The sequence below is a fragment of the Dermacentor andersoni genome, chromosome 4, assembly GCF_023375885.2.
Source record: "Dermacentor andersoni chromosome 4, qqDerAnde1_hic_scaffold, whole genome shotgun sequence".
Classification (NCBI taxonomy): Eukaryota; Metazoa; Arthropoda; class Arachnida; order Ixodida; family Ixodidae; genus Dermacentor; species Dermacentor andersoni.
The window spans coordinates 83,356,451-83,381,288 of record NC_092817.1 but is presented as its reverse complement, the minus strand read 5'-3'; the positions used below and the strand labels follow the sequence as shown (position 1 = coordinate 83,381,288).

At 43.6% G+C, this 24,838-nt stretch overlaps 2 protein-coding genes across 3 annotated transcripts in view; one reads left to right on the top strand and one right to left on the bottom strand.

The window, feature by feature from the left end:
• Window positions 1-6,394, top strand: part of LOC126536408 (ran GTPase-activating protein 1-like) — a 47,576-nt gene extending 41,182 nt beyond the window's left edge. Inside the window, exons 14-15 of the mRNA XM_055073977.2 lie at window positions 4,463-4,593; window positions 6,174-6,394. Coding sequence (XP_054929952.1) covers window positions 4,463-4,593; window positions 6,174-6,252 — 210 coding nt within the window. The 3' untranslated portion in view covers window positions 6,253-6,394. The remainder of the gene's footprint in view (window positions 1-4,462; window positions 4,594-6,173) is intronic.
• Window positions 6,049-19,640, bottom strand: LOC126536409 (uncharacterized). 2 transcript variants are annotated; one of them, XM_050183350.3, is made up of 5 exons: window positions 18,914-19,640; window positions 12,343-12,769; window positions 9,745-10,150; window positions 7,586-7,750; window positions 6,049-6,323 (listed from the first exon to the last, which is right to left on the bottom strand). In XM_050183350.3, exons 2-5 carry the CDS (start codon window positions 12,613-12,615, stop codon window positions 6,298-6,300), a joined length of 870 nt encoding a protein of 289 aa, XP_050039307.1. In that variant the 5' UTR covers window positions 12,616-12,769; window positions 18,914-19,640; the 3' UTR covers window positions 6,049-6,297. The 2 variants fall into 2 exon arrangements, with proteins under 2 accessions (XP_050039307.1, XP_050039308.1); XM_050183351.3 differs by having other exon boundaries at window positions 12,343-12,706.
• Window positions 19,641-24,838: the final 5,198 nt, after the last annotated feature.

Sequence of the window (24,838 nt, the reverse complement as noted above, 5' to 3'; positions counted from 1 at the left end):
AGCGGCGGTAGTATGTACTTACAGGGAGTGTTTTTATCATGAAGTATTAATTGGTTAATTGCTTTTAATTAGTGAACTTATTAATTATTGCTTGAATTGCAAACATATTAATTACAATGTTGTAGGGCACCTTAAATAACCTCCGAACCAAGCATTTATTTCATGCTGAAGTGGTCTTGGTTGTTTTTTCCAAGAAAAAAACAAAAGCCCGCGAAATACGAAATAGATGCACACTCGCACGCCGCTACTCAAGTGCCTACAAACAATCACTGAAAGAAATACAGCTGCATTCTCTTATCGCCGCATTGTACAAGGCTCCGCTACGCTTATCACTGCGTCAGTGGCGTGTTCTCTTGATGCCGCGACCATCACATAGCGTGAAGCCCTGTATCGAGCTGCCGCCACTGGTAAAGTCGTGTATCCGTAGCTATTCACTTCGGAGCGCTTGAGTAGCAGCGCACGAGCACGTATCTATTTCGTATTTTGGATGTTTCGTACACTTTAGTTTTTTCTTGGAAAAACCAACGAGGCAAAGCTGAGCACTAAACAAATACTTGATTCAGAGGTTATTTGAGGTGCCCTACAACTTTGTAATTGATGTTTGCGATTCAAGCAATAATTAAAAGCAATTAATTAAACTAATACATTGTGATGAAAAAAAATACTGGCCGTAAGTACATACGACTACGGCTACTATGCAGTCGGTACGATTTCTGTAGAGCTCTTGGGTATTTTTAATATCTTGGTCCAAGTTAACTGGGCCACCCTGTATATACAATAAGGCAGCTGGCTGAATAGAAACATGCTGTTAGGCACTGGCAAATCGAAAGAAGTCAGACTCGCCGCAGCAGGATATGAAGCGAATATGTTTGCCCCATGTTGGACACCAACGCCTGGGTCGTTCACAGGTGAAGTCCCATGAACGGAGATGCATACGAGCGGATGAGAAGCGTGCACAGTCTATCTTCATGCACTGAGTTCCCGCAGCCAAAGAGACTGAGGCTAGCTCCTCTTGCTCATGAGTATCCCCGCCATGAGATGACATTAGCAGTGGAACACTCGCACCATCTTTCGTACTGCTGCACAGTTACCAACTACCGGTGGTGCACATGCAATGCAGGGAAGCCGCATTCCAGGATATTGAAGCCATGTGGGAAAAATTCATGGCGCACAAGAGAGTCGAGCTTCCCCACGAGCTGGAGAACTGTTAATTGTATAATTTTCTTACTAGCAGGATTTTAATAGCACCTAAGCAGATAGCGCTTGCACCTGGTGTTTATTGGCTATGATGCAAACACCAACATTTGGCCTTCAAGAATTTTCAGCACGTCGCGGGCAGCTACAGGCAGCTGCAGGTGATGCCTAATCTTGAGTTCATGCCAAGAAGTCACATGAACTGAATAATGAGTCACATCTGGCAAGTGGTAATGGCAACTTCTTCTTTTATTTAAGACAGTGTCTTTCAGTTACAACTTTCCCATATCGCATATGTGTGTTTCTAGCTTTTGTCGTGGGCGAATTTCAGAGATGGTGCAATTTAAAAATGTGGGCCAATCCTGAAAGTAGTGAAATCTAGAAATATGGGCTGTACCTGTGGCGGTATGTGCAGTCTAAAAATGTTGAGCAGTCTTGAAGGTAGCACAATCTAAAAATTTGGGCCGTTCCCTTGTGTATGTGCAGTCGGAAAATGAGGGCCAAACATGAAGGTAGTGCAGTAAAAAAATTTAAGCAGTCCGACGCTCCCCATACTCTCCCAATTGCTGTGTGCTGTGTGCAGCCACTCCACTGCATTATCATCCCCTGCTCACTTTTATGAAGACTTTTTGATCACTTTCAACTAGAGGTTGAATTGCCTTCCAACTCCCGTTATTTTCTTTTTCCCCCCTTTTCTTTCTTTTTTCAGTTTCAGTACCAAAACGGTAGACTTTTGCGAGCCCTTCGTGACACATTCACTCGTTTTTCAAACATAAAATTTTCTATGGAGGCTGTTCTGTATCTGCGCTATCTGAATTTAGGCTTTTTATGTTGTAAAATTTTGTTGCACTGGGCTTTTAAAAGGTATAACTCACAAGATTTTGGAAGATATGAAACTCGCTGGGCAATAAATCTGCTGAGTAATGGGATGTGGCTCTGGTTGGCTTGGGGCATTTCAACTTCTCCAAGAGCCATGATTGTTGGGCACGATGTGTGTTTTGAAGCATCACGATGTTGTAAGACTACTGACGCAGTGCATTTCGAACCTGGCACAGGCCTTTTCATAGCCACATTAGTGTGTAAGTGATACCTGGTAGTTTTCCTAACAACCGCACTACCAGGCACTTTCACTGTATGCATTTGTTTGATATCACAAGAGACTGTCAAGGGAAATTGCTTCTCGGTTGTTACATTTTGATGTTCTTGGATGGCGGCGAGGCACAAATTTTTATTGTTCACAAATTCGTGGTACTAAGCCTAACAGCTTCGTTACTACTACTAGCTTTAAACAATAATGGATGTGATTAGCATTAGCTCTTCTGATGTCATAAATTCATTCATAGCTTGTTATTCTAACTATGTTAACAGAGTGGGTGTTACAGACTTTGCAGCTACTGACGAAAAACTAGAGAACCAGCTTGTTCCATCATTTCCCTAGCTTTACCGCAGCAAGCACATGAAACTTCTTCCTTGATGTACCTCGCTTTATAACTATACATTCTAAGGCATCCGGATCTCACATGAAAAAGTAGAGCTTCCCTTTGAGTTATTGCATTGTGCATTGAGATGCGAGCACCGCTTATTAGCACTGACTGTTTTTACTTCGTAATATGCATTGAGTTAATCGAAAAAGCCTAACAGTACACAAACTGCAATTTTAAGCAATAAGTATGCAGTACTTAACAACAGCTGACTTCCATACAGTAATCTTATATACTACATCCAAAGTACAAAGGCTTCACCACCAGTTCGTGCCGCTTACTGGTTTTCGCGACTTTCTCTGCCAATTTAAAATTTTAATTGCTACTTATTTAGGGGAATACAATGCACTTAAAACTACTTCTTTATTTTCTTAAACAACTTTAATGAAATTTGTACAGTCTATATATCTTTACCAGCTGATTTCAGAAATGCAATTTTTTTTATGATAAATGTGTTTTATGGTATCCAAAACGGGGTGTTTTTTGTTTAGGGCCTAATGAGCTAATTAACAGCAACTTGCACGGCAATGTACAGCATATGGAATCGATTCTGAATGTTCATAGTGTGTCGTAAATCATCGTTTTAGGCCATTTTGAAGCGAAGTTGTAGGTTGTCAAACTTAGTCATAACAAACGCCCAACTTGATATTTTTCTGTTATCAAGGTGGGCATCTTTTACGGCTAAGTTTGACAACATATAACTTCGCTCAAAAATGGCCTAAAACGATGATTTATAGCTTACGACACACTAGGAACATTCAGAATCGATCCCATGTGCTGTATGTTATCGTGCAAGTTTCTGTTAATTATCTAATTAGGCTTTAAACAAAAAACATCCTGTTTTGGATACCATAAAAAAACTATTGTAGAAAAAATTATTTCATATTTCAGATCAGCTGGTGAAAATACATTGACTGTGCAAATTTTTTTCAGATTGTTTAAAAAATAAAAAAGTTTTGAAGTGCCTCGTTCCTCCTTAAATCGCAAACAGCGAGCCGTGTTTCATCACTATAAATTACATTCATTTCCATCAACATTCCACAACCCATTCTGGCCAGCTGTCAGTCCCTTTAAAGGGACACTAAAGCAAAACATTAATTCAGTTAAGACTGATAAAGCATTCTATCAAAATTTTGTTGTCATTAATTTAGATATAATAGGTTGATTATTATTTTAATCTATTGGAAAAATAAAGGCAATTTTCAAAGGAAAATGGAGGTCAGTGTTCCCGTTTTTTTAATTTTGTGCCGAAACCGCAGCCCCGGTACTCGAGTGCGAAGTTACGCATTTAAAAGTAGTTTTTCGTATTTGGGCTGTGTTGGCTCAGTAAAAATGCCCGAAACTTGCCATATTCAGTCATCGACTTTATTAGGACACTATGTAGTCTATCTTTACCGCAAACGAATTAACTAGGCCCTGACAGACCCCATCAAAATCCATGACGTCAAGGCATGCTGGTGCGGGAACTTGAAAGGGGCGGCGCCAACCGTCTTTCGTTATTGGTTTCCTTTTTTTTTCTGGCTTAGCAAGCGTCTTCTCATGGCAAGAGTAGTGTTGGTATTGTAGAAGGGTAATTTACTAATACAGTAGAAATATTTTTTATCTGTAGTGTCCCTTTAATGTGTGCAAACATTTTTTAGATTGAAGTATGTGTACTGGCTGGTTTGCAGGGGAGCAAAGTGACAAGTTGAAGCTTGGGCAACTGTCTCTGTTGTTCTTTTTATTTTTCTCCATAATGTGCAACTGAGCATTTGTTTCAGCCAACGCTCTTGTATTTTTTGCTGCAGGCCGAAAAAGACCTGAGGGTGAGCTGGTCACCAGTGACAACGGAAGGTGCCATGGTCCTACTGGCCGAGCTGGTGCCCAAAGAATACTTTGCCAGCACTACCAGGGACGCCCTCCAGACTTTTTTGTCAAAGTGCGTTACCATTGGCTTCTGTTTAGGGAGCATAAGGGCGGGATAGCCAAATGTTACCCTTGAAATCGTTAACCTTATCCTTTCCTTGGGCTGCAAAAGTTCTCCCAACCAATAGCTCAACCTAAAGACATGCAGCCTGCTGAAGAGTGCCTTAGTCATTGTAGGCTTTACTAAATACATACTGTATTTGGGCGTTCAGCACTTTGTGTGACACACTGATGTTGGTCACCTTAACACCCCTCCGCACACATTGGTTGGTGCCTGTCTGCGTCTCCTTTTTTAGCGGCTGAGCTCACACGCACCTCAAACACTTCGTTTAGAGGTAATCTGCCGCATGTACAAAGACTCAGCAAGTGGAGAAGGCGTGGCATCATGCGCGCTGTCTTCCTGCACTTTAGTACTGGAGGTTGTGTAACCTCGAGTTTCAGAGATGCTTTGACAAAGCATTCACTCCCCGCTGTCGGCGCTTTTCATGATAGCGTCGTCCCACTGCGGGCGACACTACAAGCCGCGGGCGAGGAGTGGACGCAAATGCGTGGCTGGCCCCACTTCATACCGCCGATGTGAAGATAACCTTGACACACCATGGAACTCCATCTCTTGTTGTAAAATCTCAAATTTAACAAAATTATTTTTTTTTTCTTATTCAGATTTGGTTTTTCCAACTGCGTGATAATTTGGAAAATTTTGTTGCCTCTTCCGTGCAAGAAAAATCCAGCGGCGACTGTATTAATCTGCATAAAAGGTTGAATTTTAGTATCACAAAAATTTGATATAACGAACCAAATTGCCAATTTTACCTACTTCATTATGACAAGCTTCAACTGTGTTATTCAGCCAACTTTAAACACGAGGGCCTGCCAAGACACTGCCAACCCTTTGCACCTTAGTGGCACGCAATGCTGCGTTCGCACCGACTTAGGCTGTGTGAGGATTGACAGCACCGATACTAGCGCTTAAGCAGCAGTTGGTCCAAATTACCATAGTATAATGTTCATTTATAGCATCTTTGTCGCAGTTCACCTGGAGTGGGGAGCATGCTGTAGCGCACCCTCTCATGCTTCAGAAGGCCTGTTCAGATTCTTTTTTTCTGCTTCAAGTGTGCATGTTATTTTTACCGCAGCCGTGTTTGAAGTGCTCATTGTAAGAGCGCAGTGCTTTAAAGAGACACTAAAGGAAAATAGTCTAGCTAGATCAATAAATTATTCGTCTAAAAGTCTATCATCTTTCTATGTGTGCCAATATATCGCTTAGTTGTGTAACAAATTGCCGCCGAAATTCCCGCTACTGTCCCTCAACTTGAACCACATGCTCCATAATGAACAATCGTGACTAATCGCCAACAACCATGCATTTCACTTATTTCAAGCGTGACGGAGATCAAGAAACTAATCCAAGGCTTAGGAAATAATTTTTTGTTGTTGTTGTTGATGGCAGACAGAAGACGGTAAAAAATTCTCTTTGGCTACGAGCTTTTATTGCATGTATAAAACAGCTGCCATTTGGCTATTATCTGCTACATACAAAATATATGCTGAGTGAATAAAAACACAGCGTGGCAACTGTGGGCTCTTTTACAGGCCTCTGCAGCCAAACGGCTGCTTAGGACCAGCAGCCAAGACACGGCACCGGTTGATGCAGGTCTTGTACCAGCCGTGAAAAACTTTGTGCCAAAGGAGACGTCACCGTTGATCACCTCCATCATCAGACCCTGCTCAGCTTCACTCCCGCTGCGCAACAAAGACCCAAGAGATGACTCAGTCATCACAACATAGAGATTAAAGCTGCATGTTTTCTTTCATTTGTTTTCAAATCCATTCGCATTCTTATGCCCCAGTCACGTGACACTTCTTACATGAGCTTCCTCCACCTTGCAGGTTTCCACTGAACTTACCTATTTGCAGTGAAATCTCGCTATAACGAACTTCAGGGGAATCCGGCAGATTGTTCGTTATAGTGAAAACTCCAAAATTAACCGTTTCGCCCATCAATCGTCACCGTATGAGCTATCCCCGAAAACATTGCTGTTGGCTCTTGGCCTGTGCTGTTGTTATATCCTAGATTCTGCGCCATGCACGACCGTAGCACCATATATTGAGTGGCATGCGTAAAAGAGATGCTGACACTGAGAAAAACACCAACAAAGAAGCTCCATATTGTCTATAAATCGTACAGTTCTTTGTTTCTTTTACATTCCTTGCTGAGGACACTGCAAACATCTCGCTTGAGGCGGACAGCTCAACTATTGCAAAGTACAAGCGCGTGTAAACGAAACCATCCGCAAGCACAGTGGTTACATTTCTCAGTGCACATAGCTGGTACAGCCCCAGAAGGAAGAGGCGTGTGTCTGTTGCTAGGCGATACTTGTGTGGGAGAAGCATGGGCTCGCGAAACCTGATGCACCGTCGCCTCCGCAATAGAGAAGGGGAGTCCTCTAGCTTTTTTTGTTTTGCTTTTGTTTTGTTTTTTCCCCTCCAGCGCTGCCTCTGGTTTTCCGAACCCATGCGTGGCAGCACTGTTTTCTGCACCATGTCCTCTGCTAGCTTACTGTTCTGGCTGCCGTAAAGGATACACAGAAATCTAAGAATCCCCAGAGTTCGGAATATTAGTTTGTAGTACTGATGCGTTATAATGACATGGAAACTGAATAACGTTTGGCATTCTGAAGTTTCTAGTACCGAAATATTTTTACGTTGAAACTGTAAGCAGTCGACAGGAGTTTTCTGAAAATTTCGTTAATGTGGTGCTCACAGTAACGAGGTTTCACTGTAAGTCATATAAAGGCTAGCTGTATGGACTTGTTGGCATAGCATCCTCTACTTCGTTGTAGCGCAGGCAGGACAACAAATACACAGAAAAGCATATCAGACACACAGTCCAGTCTGTTGTCTATGTGTCTGTCATTCTGCCTATGCTACAACAAAGTCCCCTTTAAATGCTAATCACATTTTAATACTTCGAGTTAAATGTGCTCCATGGTCCTTTCTCTTACCCTCATCATTGCTGTAGCAGTCAGTGCAGTGAAGCTTTGTGTTGCGGACGCGGACGTCAGTGCCACACAGGCCGTTGCCCAATGGTGCCTGGCATACACAGCACCGAAAACAGGCAAGGTGGTAGAGCAGCTGAAGACTTTCTATAACCATAGCAGCACCATGACCTGCAAGGCAATGAGTTGGTCACATTGAGCCAGAAACTTGCAGCATTTGCAGCAGGAAATTACCCCCCACCAGCAGTGAACGTCATCTCCATACCACATCTACATTGATGCAATGTTGCTTGAGTGCGATGAAAGCAAGTACTTTTTTCCCCTTTCTCTCTCTGGAAAAACTAGTGTCTGCAAGCAACAAGGAATGCTCCTTGCAATGAAATGGGAGAGGACCTCTCTACGGGAAGGATAGCTTATTGCCACGGCATAGCCTCAAAACATTTTATTATAGCGTAGCTGTTGAGCAGAGTATCACAATTGTTATTGTGTGGCGGTGAAGGCCAGCATGTGATGGCACCATCGATATCAAATCTAAATGCAATGCAACATGTTTTGGAGTCCCGAATTTGCTTTGCAACGTAATTATGATTATAAAATATTACCTTGCATATATTTCATTTCAATAGACGACTTATATGCACCGTTCTCTTATATTATTTATTTAAACATACCTTACAGGCCTCAAAGTGAGGCATTGAGTAAGGGGGGCAGTACATAGAAATACATAGAATATATGACATCTATAAACCGTATAAGTTTGCAAACTACAACTTCAAGTGCAACCGAGATGAAAAAGAATCATTTAGTTCACGATTCACTAGGGAAAGAAAAGAAAACTATAATAACAAAGAATAAATCACACAGATTGTTTTCAGTGAAGTCGTGTAATTAACAAGACCAGAGTGTTAAGCTAATCCAGTTTTGCTACGTCTATTGCAGTTTCACATTTTCCCTAGCTCTTCTTGATCTTTTCTCTCTTCATTAAAACATATACGTTTTACAGTTGTATATGCCTGTAATGACTCTGGCTCTATTGATCTCTTTCCTGTTCTTTTTCCACCAATGCTGTAAATGTCTCTAGCTTATCTCTACCGCTTACCAGTTAATGTTTCCATCTGTTTGAATGTGGAAGCTAGATGGAAGTGCCGCCTATTGATTTAAGTGGCCACTGTGCTCCTGCAATGCCCTTTAGCAATTCCTGAGCTATAACTTCACAACTGTGCACATCCAGAACCTGCTCAAAGGCACTGGAGCTTCTCCTTCTCTCAGGAATCATCAAGGAGTGATATTAAAAATGCACTGGCTCAGCTGTACGGACCTAAGCTGCATTTGTGAATACAGCAGTGCGAAACACTAATCTTACCCACATGGTATCGCTATAACATGACTTGTGTGGCATAGATACAAAACCAAATGCAGTCGAGTTCCGTTAATTCCACGCTAACGGGATTGACAGAATTATCTAGTTGGTTGAGTTAAAAAAATGCAGAAAGAACATCCAAACACACCACTGTTTTGTTTTGGCAGTACAGTTAAACCTTAATATAACAGAGGCGGTGAAAGTGGCACTTTGTTGCATTGAAATTCGACCTTTTATGCAAAAACGTGTAGTCGCCAACGGGCTTCTCTTGCACGGTAGGGGTGGCAAAATTTTCTAAGTTATCGGGCAGTTGAAAAAAAGAAAAGACTTTAATCAGAAAAAAGATTCAGTTTGTTGAATTTTAGAGTCTGCAAGCAAAGATATGGTTTCATGCTCTGTCGACGGTATGACATTGGCGGAATGAAGCAAAGCCTGCAAAAGCAGAGGGGAGCAAATGCTTCCTCTGCTTCTTGTTTTAATGCATCTCCTAAACTCAAGATTAAGTGACCTCCAGCACAAAACATGCAGGAAGACAGAGCACATGAAGCCATGGCCACTTTGGCTTGGCAAGTGTTTGCACCCACTACAAACTACCTTCATGATGGAGTGGACGGACGAAGCATTCACTTCTCTAAGTCTGCGTTCTTCATGACAGTGTCACCCCACTGCAGGTAACACTATCAGCTGCATCGGTAGGGTGGACGTGAAAGCTTCACAGCCCTTGCTTCGTACCACTTACGGGAAGAACCAGAGTCAAATTAACGGAAGTCTGCTATACAGTAGAAAAAGCATGCTAGGAACTTGCCTAGAGGCTGGTTGCAGTGTGAGCAAAGTTTGCGGCCACTGACTGATAATGTAGCCTCGGCAGGAGCACTCCGTCTGCTGGAGTCTTCTTGCTCGTTTGCCTCGTTGCCATTGGGTGGGAACTCTTTTCTTCTCAGCTCCGCCATTGGCTTTGGAGGCACAGGCGGTTTGGGGCCTTTTGAAGCTGGGCGAGCGGTGGTGACCGAGTGGACTGCAGTGTTGGTAGGTATGAACTCCTCCCGCGTGCTGTACTCGGACAGCAACTCTGTGCTGGTGGTCAGCGTTGGTTCAGGCTCTGGCTCCGCTTGCTTCTGCCCTTCGTCAGGGAAAAGCTCCTTGGCGTCCTGAACTCTCTGGAAGGCCCTCTCAGATGCCTTCCTCCGTCTGCTCTTCCACTCGTCGAGGTTCTGCAACATGTAATTAATGAAAGCATGGCTGGTCAGGCTACAGGAGGCTTCTACTGCTTAGCATGAAGCACTGTCAGTCTGCTAGGAACAAGAAACAGATTAACACCTCAGTGAAAGACGGGCTCACCAATGATGTACTGCTAATCCCTTCATGACTTTCCATTCAACCGGTGCCATGTATGGAAGGATTAGTGGCTGACAATAGACGGATCTGTCGATCACGGCCAATCAGTCAAAGTGACCTGCAGCTGTCCCTGCATTTCAGAGCTTGTGACACAGTACAGATGGCAGAAATTGCGAACGTTGCCCTCTCTGCACAATCCTAGTAGACTGCATAACATATAAACTGGAATAAAGGGCATCTTTTTCCTGAAAAAGAAAAGACAGCTAGAGTCGCCCCTAGTATTATATAGAGACCTTTATAGCACACTACGAGTCGTCTGGCCAAGTTAGCGGTCAACCTATATTCCGGTTTATACAGCAATTGTGTTTTGCGCAAGTTTCAAGTACGCAGTCCATGAAAATAACTTATGTTTTGGCAAACCACAATGCATGACCTTTGAGTGCCATGTGTGCAGATGAGTTTGTTAACTAAATTAAATGTAGAGGTGTTACGTTTGAGAACCACAATCTGATAGGCACGCTGTAGGGGGGGGCCTCTGGATTAATTTTGGCCACCTGGGAGTTCTTAAACATGCACTTATATCTAAAGTACACGAGGGTCTTTCTGTTTAGCCCTCATAGAAATGTGGCTGCAATGGCCAGGATCAAAGGGCAACACCGAAGCCACTAAGCTACCACGGTGGGTCAGACAAACTTGTTGCTGCTGCATATTGCAGTAGTTAATGACTTGTCACGACATACTTTTTAAAACACTAGTGTCACACTCAAGTAACCCAAATGCACAGAAAGGCTTATATATATCTTTTTAGTTTTTGGGCGGACCAAAACCTGTGGCTCTGTCTGTGGCCTTTGCAGAACCATATTTCATGTATCAAAACATTTCTCTACAAGCTCACTGGCTTTAGGTATGAAGCATAATACAACCACCCCATTTAGTAATAACAAGAATGTGATCACATCTAGTTGGTCAGCTTGACATAATTTACCTAGGAAATGTGTGAAGCAAACATACATTTCAGCATCTGAGTCATCTCAAGATCGCAGCAATGCATAGTTAGGAAAGTACAAGAAGGTGCGAGTAAAAAAACAAGGTAAAATTTCTATGCCCATCAGCTTAAATACGGTTGTGCATGGCTGTTGACTACACAGGCAAAGAAGCTTTCTCAAGCAAGCAAGTTTCTAATGGAAAAAAAAAATATTGCACCATTTCTTTCTCAATGAAACTGCGCTATGCAAGTAGGAATGCTTTCCTCACCAGCACATTCTCTAAGATTTCCCAATTTTGCATGTTGTGTTCATGCGAAACTTCAACAAGTTTCGCATGAACACAACAACTGAGCCACCTTTAGATTTTCAGTTTGCTTTTACTTCAGCCGTATCACCACGACATGCATCTATCAATTATCTTGCCCTGAGCGCAAGCTTTTCAGAGATATAAGGTTTGTTCGATTCAGAAAAAGGTGCACGGCACCTCAAACGAAAAAGTGCAGGGGGTGCCGGGCTGCACCCACCCGCTGCAAGGTTCAAGGGTGCAGTGCACCGCGGCCGCACCTTGCATTGCACCCCGTTCGATCGAGCACGGGGGTGCAGGGTGCACTGCTGCACCTCGGGGAATCAAGGGTCTAGGTGCAGTGCACCGTGAATAGGTGCAGAAGGTGCAGAGAAGCTTGGCTGAATCAAATAGACCTATGAAGCACTTTATTAAAATGATTTACATTTAGATGCAGCACATAAGCAGCAGCTACAAACTTGGCACACCAAATAGTGACAAGCAATACACTGGTCTTATATCACAGCGACTACTTTCTCCTCGACTTTGGTGTTGCTGATTTTGCCTGCTTCAGGAATGTGTCTACAGACTTGCTCGAAGAAAATGCCCCCCTGGCATCTTTTCATCATCAGAAGCCTTCCAACAGAAGGTTTAAGGACCGATCAGCAGAATCTTTTCGTGAACACAATTTATTTTCTGTAAAACTTGATGCAACATTCATAAAATCATGCAAGGAGCTCAAATTCATAAACTATACGAAAAATTCGGGAGAGTCGGCAGGCACGCAAGCATCACTCACCGTCTGCCACTGTTCCTCCTGTTCGTCAAGCTTGGCGCGCACGTGGTTGCGCACGCTGCTCTCATAGGCCTGAAGTTGCTCGCGAGCCTGCTTGCCCAGGGGCGGCTGTTTAACTTTGATGAAGCGCAGGGGGTCAGAGGCACTGGGCACAGGCACAGTCCGAATGATGGGCACCGTGCGCACAGGCTGGGTGGCCGGGGCACTAGGTGGCACCCAACGCTGCTCCATGTACGTCTTGTCCAATGCAGCCGAGTAACGGTAGCTGCCTGACATGGCAGCCGACACCCATGCCCACGCTGTCAGTAACCGGCTTCAGCTGCTGCACGAAGGACGCTGGTGTCCCTTCGAGCCAGACTGTTCGGGCCTGAAGGAAGCAGCATTCGTCGAGGGATCACTGGTGCAGCACTGGCTTCTTAGAAGGTGGGCACTGAAAGTGTCGTGACCAGAGCTATGGTCATTTCCTTCTAGTTGTAAAAAAATTATTGTTACGCTGACACGAGGTGGGATAAAGGTCACTTGGAAGGCAGAGGCTTTCATTAAAGGGACACTTAAGAGAAAAGTATGTGTGGCAAGCCGGTCACACAATAGAGGTATAGAGGGGATGGCAGAGCTTTTTTTTTATTATGTAATTCTGTATTATTATTTTTTTTTCAAAGTGTCAGTTGAAATGCATTGGCATTCCAGTTACTTCTTTAAGAAACCGCTGTTTTATGTATTGAAGCATAGAAAGCAACTGGAACACCACTGCATTTCGACGGACACTTTGAAAATTAATGTCTCGGAACTGGTGCTATCGAGAGAATTCGTTTCAAGTGGATATGCTGTGCGAACTCAGCGACTATAATCCGTACATTGAAATATGTGGTGTAAAGTGATTAATTAACAGTTTAATTAGTGTGATTATTTTAAATATTCAATTGAACATTTAAATTTCTCATAGAAGTAATGGCTGCCTCATACAAATAATCTAGATCAAGGGTTAGAACTGTGCTATCTACCATAGACAATCTAAAAAATTTGGTGCAGTTAGAAAACACCCTATATATATATATATATAGTGCAGCTGATGGTGGTATGGTCCAGACCACTGTCAATTGCACTTCACACCACGAAGAGGCACGATGTGTATGAGTGAGCTCCTGAACACTTTGCAACGTGATGAATGCGGTTTAAATCATGGATCTCGAACACCAGAGAGGTGCAACGTAATGGCCCCTAATGCATTTCTCTCGTATTTACCTATGAATCACCATTGAACTTTTCTTTATATATTTATTAATTTTAATACCCTCAAGGCCAATTGGGCATTATAGAGGGGTGGGTATAATATACACAAAAAGATAAAATTAGAAACAAAAACAAAATTTTCTTAAAACGTTACAGAACTAGCATGCAAAAATTAAACTCAAATAAATTCAACGTCCTTGTCCATTCAGTGCTGTTGCTTTTCAAAACATTAATCACCACCAACTCACCCAAGTTTCACTTCAAGAACACAACAAACACCAAGCAAAGTATCATCAAGGTATAGTTGCAGAACTAGCATGAAATATGCAGTATGTAGTCACTGACTGGCATCTTTGAAAGTAGCACAGTAAATTTGCAACTGCAGTGCGATGAAACCCACTCTTACTGCAAGAGGAGGGTTGATAAGCTGGAAAAGACAAAATACTGGCAGCAACGCCACCCTGCTGTGACATTATGGATTTTGGCTGCGTCTTTTAGAACCTAGTTAATTTTTATGAACAAGGATGGACTTTTTTGTATCATTAAAGGGTGAAAGATTGGAATAAGTGAGTTTTGAGGATTTTTTATGCATCAAAATGGCACAAGTACACGAGAATACTTTGGAATCTGTGACATCCCACCTATGTTATTGGGGTTCTGGCACAAAGTTCAAAAGTTATTTTTCTAGTAATCAACCTCCTGCTGTAAAATCAATTAAAATAAAATTTTTAAATATTTTTTAATCATTCTAAACTGGTTTTGCATTTTTATTTGGTGTCACCTTAATGAATTAGATGAGCAGGGGAGGAAATAAGCCATTGTTCTGACAAGAGGATCAAGTCAACGTCAGTAATCTTTTCTATAGTTTATGAAGACATCTCAAGAGGAGGGAGGGTGAGAGGTTTGGTTGAAAGTGGATCTTAAGAGAGAGTATCGAAGGTTGTGACCGAGAGAGCATGAAATGCAGAATGCTTCATCTTGTAGCAGAGGTTACAAGTACAAATGGGTCTCGCAAAGTGGTTTCTCACATCTTTGGCTTATCTGAAATGGTAGAGAAAACAGCAGCAGGGACAAAATGCACAAATAGACATTTGGTGGTTGCAGTAAGGAAGAACACATTACAGGCCAGGTGGGAGCAGATGAAAATGAAGGACCATGGGTAGAAGGGATAATAAGATGTCGAACACAAGACTAGAGGCAAAGTTGTTGGAGGTGAATGCACAGGAAAAATTTAGAGGCTGGAATCTATAAGAAAAAAAAAAATAATAAAGGAAATGTGGCAGGTAAGACTTAAGTGTGGGTAGCTCAACTGACGGCTGAGGTGAGATAACAAGTATTTTGATATGCTAATGCCATGTTCCTACACACTTATGTTTGCTTTTATATCTTCGTGTGAGAGGGTGCCGCATGCGCAGAAGTGGGTAGGGGAAAGAAGGATGCGCTGCTATCAGCTCGTCTGCTTCCATGGTAGCCAAGTATGATACAGATTATATGCTAGCTGCACACAGTGGGGCTTGTCTCTGGCTCATAATTTCATGGCAAGAGCCACATCTGCACATTTTTCATCTCATAACACAAGCAAACTGCACATGTACATGCTGTTTGCAAAAATGACTATGCTGCCATTAGTTGAACAAACTGCCTCGCAGGCAAGCTAGTTTATGAAAAGGGTGGGATTCTGCAACACTTAAAGCATGCGTTAAACTTGCTTAATCACTAGAAAATTCTGTGATGGACCACTGAACCAACCGAAACAGCAGCAAGCCCACAATTTTGCTCAAGAAAGCACTTCCTTCCTTTACTTTCTAAAATTCCCGCCACTCTTCACATGAATTCTTAGACACATTTAAATATGGCAACCATTGCCCAGATTGCTCCAGCTGTTTCAGCTAAGCTGCAGAAACAAGAATGGAGAAATCTCATCCCTGAGAAGGTGGTGGCACCATATCGTGGAGGTGTCCAGCACAACATGCACTGCAGATTTGAACACAGTGGGAACAATTAAAATGGCATGTATTTTGTAATGCTTAATTAGTAACATCGATTACTATCAAGACCAAAACGCTCTATGCCATTACAAAAAAAGAAAGGAGAAAATATTTCCCCTACAGCAGAGTTATTTTCACTAATAAAAGCACAACTAGATGCATATGCCGGCAATGCATTCTGTGTAGATGGCACTTTAATCCAATAACCAGAACTAAATCTATGGCAGCCCTGCTTCTACATGCAGTGTGTGTTGTGTGTTTTGAACATGATCACATTCTTTCCCAAATCTCATCTATGTGACTGCCATAGGCAAAGATGCCAGCATTTAACAAGACTTTCCAGGAACTGAGAGAACTGGCTAGCGGTGAAAACCGAATAAGACAACATTGACAGTAACGAGCCTTTGTTTTGAGGCAGAGGTACTGCGGCTGCAATCCGCTTGCTGCATCTGATCCACAAAGCAATAAATTTACTTAATTTAGCCTAAAAATAAATGAATTGTCTAATATGTCCCTGGCAGAAGTACCTCAGTACTTAGATGATGCACCCAATTCCTCAATGCCTTGAGAAGCTGAGATGGCACATCACTGAATCTTTTTCCATAGAATGAAAGTTCCTAACCAGTATGAACATCAACTTTTAGACTTTTCTCATTGTTAAAGTGCGAGGCTTATAATTTTATACAAGATTACTAGAGAGAAGTCGCAATCATTCAACCACTGTGGGAACTACGAGAAGTACGCAGCTGTTTCTATGACTTGGCATGGATTCATTCAGAAAGGACGTTCCTGTTGTTTCTTTCTTCTTATTGTTACTTGTGATCAGTTTTGTTAGGCACTAATCTCGCAATGTTTCATTGGACCAATAAACCTTTCTACTTTCTGAAAAATTCATTTTATTATATAACTTCCAGCATATACATAGATAACAAGTATGGCTGTGGGGCTGTATGGCAAGAGACACACACTGATATTTTCTTTTATTGTTTTTGTTTGTAATGTTATGAAAACCTTAACACAGTAGAAATTTAACTGGTTACATGGGACAGGTTATTTATGTACGACAAATTGGTGATGAAATACCTAGAATAATAAAAAAAAAAAAATTTAAAGCCAAGAAGACAACTTTAATCAAATCCATGTACTTCTAACAACTTGATTTGGACAAGTTGGTTCATCTTGGAAGTATATTGAAGCAACGCGATGGGACGAGCGCAAGAAAGCAATCACAACAGGTCTAGAGCTGTGACACAAGAGGACAGCGTTACTGCTGTTGTGACTGTTTTCTTGTCCTAGTGCCATCACTATGCCTGAACATACCTTCATGTACTTTCCATCATTCAGGTGCCAGCTGAAGCACCAAACTGGTAGCGCACACTGACAATAGGGCCAGGTTCCTTTATACTCTTTTTAGTATGAAGGTCTGTCGTGTTGAGGCACGTCTGAATTGGCTCCGCCAGTACAGCATGCTTTCAACAACCTTATTATTTTTTTTTTTGCATGATCTTTCACATGTGGTGGCAGACTACCCAAGCATAATTTTACAAGAAAATGCTCAGAAATTATATTTAAAAGGAAAATTGGTGGTTTTTAGCCTGTAAGGACATTTAGTGATAAACACCGATTAAGTGACATCTTAAGATTTGCACTTAAATTGCTGCAGAGTCATACAAAATATATGATTGTTAAGTTATCCCTTTAAAGAAATGGCTGCTAGTTTATTTCAACACATGATGTGCAATACTTGAATCACAGTGCATGACTGACAACCTGCAGCCATATCTGTATGCTGGCATAAATTTCATTCTTCGTTAATTTTGCCCTTCATAGCAGGCTCAGACGCTGCTGCATTCTGGCATTATTACCGAGACGGGCCGTTTGGTGCTGCTGTGTCCAAGCCAATACGGAAGTAGGAAAAGAATGCAAAATGAAATGGACCGAAAGAAAATATGTCCCTTGTGCACAATAAAACTCCATCAGCCAGATCAGATGTATGGTAAAAAACTACACTAATAGGCCGTTATACTAAAACATTGTGTATTTGGCTCATATTGGAAAATTTGGAAAGCTGTATATTATACTTGAATTTTTTTATGTCAACAAACTCATTCTGCAAAGTAGTAGCATGTTAAGCAAGGTTGCATATCAATATGAGAACCTTGTTGCACATCAGTTGCTAAACTTTGTGTCTGAATGTAAGTTCACTTAGGGTGAACTGCCTTTTCTATTTATTTATTTGCTAACTCATTTCAACAGCACCAGAATGAATCACTGACATGGACATGAGTCCACATGTGCCAGGATTACTGGGTGAGTTCGATACTTCAAAAATGGCAGAACTGTTTTGTTATTACAGGCGACTATAGCATACAATTCAAAAAAGCTTTGGCTTGGGATCGATAGTCAGTTCCTTTCTTTGCCAATCATCTCTCCTGTCCAACTCTCATATTCACAGCGCACAGTCTTCAGTATGGAGTTGACTATTTGTTGTGTAACAAGTTAGCACATATGCTTTCTTGCTCATTTGCAAAAGCCACCAGTGCATGCTACTGAGGCATATTAACATTTCCAAAACTGAGGCGCGGGGCAGTATTTGCTATCCTATGGCATGCGCACGCCGTAGTATCGCAGCTTAATAACTCTACGGCTTTCGCATGCAGTCGAGTTGGCGCACACGGTTCTACAACTATCGAATGATTCAACTGCAGTCGCGCTAGTCGTGCATGGCTTCCTCGGCTTGCCGGATCAAGGCCGGATGTAGGTTATAGGAAATGCTAATCGCGCCACATCGAAAACGAATACAGACAATCCGGTTCGCTGCTACGATAGAACGCGGAAGTAAACACGCACGGTTCATCCAATCGCTTGCCCAGAGGTCAATTCACACCGAGGTTTCAGAGAAGTACCTGCAACAGCCTTGAACAAGTGAACTTGTTTCTGCACATCGCAAATAACGTGTTTTGTAAAACGGCAACAACAGTGAGAGACGGGCGACCTTACACACAGAAAACACGGAAGTTCAGCACCAATTTGCCGAGTTTAAGTACGCTTTTTATACAAGCACTTCCTATAAAACCTTTTTTCTCCTAATCTCCGCAACGTCGTCATACATCGTGGTAGACACAACGCACGGCGAATTTAGGGGCACGTATGACATTTACACAGCACTAACATAACTATGTGAAAACAGCGCCGTTGGAGCGTAAACGTCGGTTCCCGAGCATGACCCGCTTTCCTGATGCTGTAACCTTTCACCCATTCCCACGCTCCGTGAACAGAAACGAGAACGTTGGCATGAATTCGCAGCTTTCTACATAAACCACCTAAATAACGAAGACTTTTTAAGCCGCACTCACCTTCACCAACGCATGAAAGTCCTCCAGCCGCTTCCTTCGTGCAGACACCGTGTTGTCGTCGCGTTTGTGTGGGTCATCTACCCTTGGGACACCCGATATAGGCACACCACCAAGCAGCAGTGCCTCCTTTTCCGTCACTATATTGTTCTTGGCGAGTCGTCACAAACACCACTTTCAACACGCGGGGCGCACTACGTTGTATCGACTGTAGGAAAACATTACAAACAGCGCTCATCCTATCAAAGAATCGCCACTGAGCCCATTCGCCGACTTCTTCCGTGGCATTTTATTATGTTCCGCGTACAAAACCGGCCCACCCTCCTCTACCCTCCGCCGGCGCATTATGGGAGGCCTCGGGCTCCCTGCTCAACTGCGCCGTTTCTCTCGCTGCTGTCGGAGCACCGGTTTCTTACTTCTACTTGTTTTTGCTTGCTCGACACGCACGTAACTACGACTTATCGGGACTTGACAGCGCGCCGCAAAAGTGAAACCGGTGAAACGATTAGCCCCGCAGTGTCAAATACGCGAGGAAAGTGTGCGAAGGAGTGGTTGCGGCTGGTGCCGTTCGATTTGTTTTTGTCGCTTATTAAACGGCAAACCTGTTTTGCTGCTCAAACAGTTAATTAAGGGTCGCGACGAAACAAACTTCCTGGCGCCCCTAGCGTTCGGCCTAATTTCATCGAACCGCAACAGGCGAATAATCATTTCAAGAGATCCGCCAAATAAAAAATAACACACGTGCCCAAATAAACGACAACACGAAGCTCACGCGAAACCATGGCAACGTCGCGTTGCAATACATTTCCGCAATGGAGTGCGAGAGCTAAATCTTACAGGCACACATTGGAAAGTCGTTTTACTACGTTGTTGATTATTATAAACCTTGCGCAAAACAATAATACATGCCGGAAATAAGAATGGGACTACTTCCGCGGCAAAGTATCGTAGTTTTTTATATTTACGGTGGTGGTTATGGACAACATATATCTGTCTTCGAGAGAACGAACGAATATTCTATAGTTAACGGACATGGGCGCGTGGCATGCTCACCAAAAAAGCGCCGTGTTCTTATTCAACACACAGGCCACACTGCTGGTGCTTTTGACATGGCGACGCTATGCTAAATACGAACCTTAGGGCGACGCGTGCGACTGCACCGATTTTTTTTTTTTTTTTTTTTCGCTCTAGTCGCAGCATGTGGAACAGCTTGCTCGCACTGCGCAGCACTTATGTAGGCTGATCCATGCATGAGCATCAAGAACTAACTTCAGGGCTGGCAGTACACAATACTACATGATTTAATTTGTTTCTCGCTAAGGAGACCTCACGCCTTGGATTGGCAGTGTCTCCTTCTCCTTTGCTACGGAATGGCTACGGTTCTCCCGTCAGACATGGTTCATGCACGCATGCACAGCGAACATGCATATAACCAATTAAGGCGCGACTACACTCTTGAAACGGTTGCACCATTTGGGGTGTATATTTGTCCCACAACAAAAATCGTCATCTGCGTTGCTTGCGTTTCCTTTCCTGAAAACGCTGCGCTCGCTACTTTCCTGTCGATAATGCACAGTTATGCTGACAACGCGCATATGCCGTTCGTGACTTGAAAGTACCGGGCTCGCAGCGTTAAAGAAAGGAAATGCGGACGAGACAGATGACGATTACCGTTGTGCGGCAAGATACAACCCAAAGGGCGTAATTTTGTTTAACACTCTAAAAAATGTTTACACCCTTTGGGTTGCATTTTGTACACGGCAATTCCTGTCTGGGGTATGAATGAATGTATAGTTTTTATTGGCGCAAGGGACCTGTCTGGGGTGTATATCGGCACTGTCTGGTATGTATATCGGCAGATTTTTGTGAGGCCCATGATTTTGTAATAGTTAATACTGAAATTAAATGTGACGGGAAGATAACATGGGAAAGAAATAACTGCCACTCGACAATCGGCTACTGCCTAATGTTCCACAAACTGTATGAACGGCTGGTAGGTATGGAAATTGATGAGAAAGGTACAAAAAGCCTTGGGAGTGATCACAAACGAATCAAAATCAGTTTTGGAAGGGCAGTACCACCGATAGAAACTAAAGAAAGGAAAAGTATGAGCAAACTTAATGACAGGCAGCTGCAAGAAGTGGCAAAAAACATTGAAAACATAGTATCCAAGCAACCTCAAAGGGCATGGACATACGACGAATTAGTATTTTTAAAATAGAGCTAGAGAAGGGACAGACTAGGGAACTAGGAAGTAAGCAGGGAAAACATAAACCAAGAAGCTGGTGGGACCGAGAAGTTAAGGAGGCCATAGAGTGACGCAAAGATGCGTGCAGAAAACACAGAGCAGCTAAGAAAAGGGGAGCTCCAGCAGAACAGGTGGAGACAAAATGGGAGAATTACCTTGCAATGAAAAGGGAAGTATCGGCATTAATTCAAGCCAAGATATCAAAAGCTGGGGTACATTAATACGAAAAAAAAAAGACAGAAATGCCTCCAAGAAGTTTTGGGAACACATAAGGCAACAGAGTAAGAAGACAGAGCTGGTTCAGAACTCACTGACCACACCAGAAGGAAAAAAGGTAGAGGGAGAGGAAGCTCAGGAATATATATTAGGTTAACAATAGAGGCAGCATTTGCGGAGTCGGAGGGTAGCGAAATGGAGAACAATGACAACGGCAGGACAGAATAGGAGGAGAACAGAGGGACGACAAGTAAGAAATGGGACGGAATTGAACATAAGGTCCCCGTGGGAACAGCGCCAGGACCTGATGACATACCTATGAAATTGATAAGCACATTAGGCGAGAAAAGTAAATTAAAATTACGACAACTTATTGAACAAATAGTTGTAGGTGGAGATGTTCCACAGGACTGGAAATCGAACAGAATGATATTAGTATACAAAGGTAAGGGAAGCAAGGACTAAATCCTACCGGCCAATAACTGTCACATCAGTCATATACAGATTAGCAATGAAGATGGTGAAAATGAGAATTGAGGGATGGGCAGAATGTGAAGAGATCTTGGGAGAGCTGCAGAATGGATTTCGAAGGAACAGAAGGCTAGATGATAATTTATTTGTTATAACACAGTGCATAGAGATAGTGGCAGCCAGGCAGAAACCGCCATGGATAGCTTTTTTAGACATTAGAGGAGCCTATGATAATGTAAACCGATAAAAGTTATGGGGCCAGGTGAAGGAATATGGTCTAGATAGAAAGTTGGTTGAATTCCTACGAGTTTATACAGATAATGAGGTAGAGATAACATGGGAGGGGGATACTACAAAGCCAGCTACAATAAGAAGTGGTCTCAGGCCGGGCTGTCCATTGTCGCCCCTGCTTTTTATGATTTACATGAGCCAAATGGAAGAGAGGCTAGAGCAGAGCACAGTAGAAACTGACATAAGCTATATGCTGGAAGGGCAGAATGCAACTCAAGTACCAGCCGGACTGATGTACGCAGATGATATTGTACTGCTTGCTGACACCCGAGTAGGGCTACAGGAACTAATGAGGATATGTGGAGAGGAGGGAGAAAAATTGGGACTGCAATTCCGTAGAGAGAAGTCTAAGATAATAGTACACAATGAAGAAAGGGGGGAACCATTGGAAATACAAGACACTGAGATTGATCATGTTGAAAAATACAAGTATTTGGGCATATATGGCTAAATGACTTGGTCTAAAGAAGGCCTTCGACAGGGTCAAGCACGCGTCCATCCTCGACAGAATTGCACAACTCGGCCTGGGCGAATGAACGTATAATTATATCCGAAATTTTCTTACGGGAAGAACAGCCAGAATTAGACTGGACGAGGAAGAGAGCATTCAGGTGGACATGGGCAGCGCTGGCACACCGCTAGGGTCCGTCGTGTCACCGATGCTCTTCAACCTCGTCATGATCGGACCATCGGAAAAACTGGAGCGAATAGAACGCATTAATCACACCGTTTATGCAGACGACATAACGATTTGGACCACGAAGGACGCAAGCGAGGGCGATATGGAGAACAGACTTCAAGGGGCGCTGGAGGCAATCGAAAATCATCTGGAGGGCACCGGACTAAAACGCTCGCCGGAGAAATCGGAACTGCTGCTCTACCGCCCCAGGAGGCTAGGCAAACCGTCCAGAGACGTAGCGGAACTACACAAAAGGGGAATCAGATTAACCATGAGAAAAGGCACGGAGATACCCATGGTCCAAAAGATCAGAGTCCTGGGTCTCTGGATCGAAGCCTGGGGAACAAACGCGGAAACTATAACGCGCCTGGAAAAGAAAGTCACGGCGACCGTTCGGCTAATACAGATAGTCTCCAACAACAGGAGGGACGTTAAAAAAATAAGCGTCTTACGGCTCGTTCAGGCCTTCGCGATCAGCCACGTCGCGTACGTGGCGGCATTCGTCCACTGGAACAAGGCTGAGAAAGACAAGATTGACGCTCTTATTAGGAAAGCGTACAGAACGGCACTGGATCTCCCCCAATACACAAGAAACGAAAAGTTACTACAACTCGGGGTACATAACACGCTGGAGGAAATCGCGGAAGCACAGAGGATAGCGCAGTTGAAAGACTCTCGGGAACCAAGGCGAGCAGAGAAATCATGGAAAAGGTCGGCATAAACTACCACGGAATGAACGGCCCCAAGACGCAGATTCACCCAGACGTTCGAGCCGCAATAAACACGGAAAATATCCCGAAGAACATGCACCCCGTGCACAATGTCGATAGAAGAAAATGCCGCGCAAAAATGATTCTCAAGAACCACGGCGCGCAGGAGGGGGTGCTCTTCGTAGACGCCCGGTACCCTCGAAACCGGGACGACAGTGTGGGTGTCGGCGCTGACAAAAGTCCCCGCGGGAGTAACTCTGGTAACTCCCTCCAGGGAGTGCAATGGCGGCCGTATGCACGAAAGGAAAGACAGTGACTGCGGGCTCCGTAAGGACCAGATCATTGGAGGCAGCGGAAGAAACGGCAATCGCATTGGCTATAAGCAACGCTCGGCAACAAACAAAACAATAATCAGCGACTCCAAGACGGCTATTAGGAACTTCACGAAGTGCTGGGTCTTCACCGAGGCGGCCAAAATCCTGAACCGCAGAGCAGAAGTCTTCAGGAATGGCAAAACCACAGGTACAGACTGGTCAGGTACCACGACATACTGACACATTATACGAAACAAAGAGAAACATACCCACAACCCCACAAACAACTCGACAGATCTCAAGAAACAGACTGGAGAAGGTTGCAAACCAGAACGTTCCGAAACCCAGTACATTTAAACAGAGTACGTAAATTCAACACAATACCCAGACGCGAGCTGCGAGCTCTGCAAGCACGAACACGCAGACATGGCACACATCTTATGGAAGTGCACAAGGATCAGATCGATATATGTAGAGGACAACATAGAACCGGACGTTCTCGAGGAGCCATGGCTAAGTGCTCTGACTAGCTCGGAACTACACGACCAACTATGGGCTATCCAGCGGGCCCGGCCGGGCAGCGGTGCTATGCCTCGCCGCACATATGTCGCGTGCATAATGCGCGGGTGGCGCATTTACATTCGCTCGCCTGTGCAGCCGGTCGACTGCAGCGCCGCCCCCGCGGCACCAACGGGAACTATATATCTAGGTAACTTTTCGCCCTAGGGGAGCGTAGGTCCCTAGGTGTCGTGTAAAAAACGCACCTAGCTCCTGAAACGCCCTAGTCCCCATGCGCGCGCGCGGGGGGCCCATAGAAATATACCATAGCGCAGATAGTGCGCGGTAGTATTATGGTAGTAATGTTTGTGCCAACTCGCCGGAGTAGAAGGGTAGGCAGTTCATTGTGCGTGCACGCAAGCAGCACGACCACGAACGAAGCGATACAAGGTGGAACAGCGCGTTTTACGGCAATTGAAGTTGTGTTTGTGTGATGCGCTT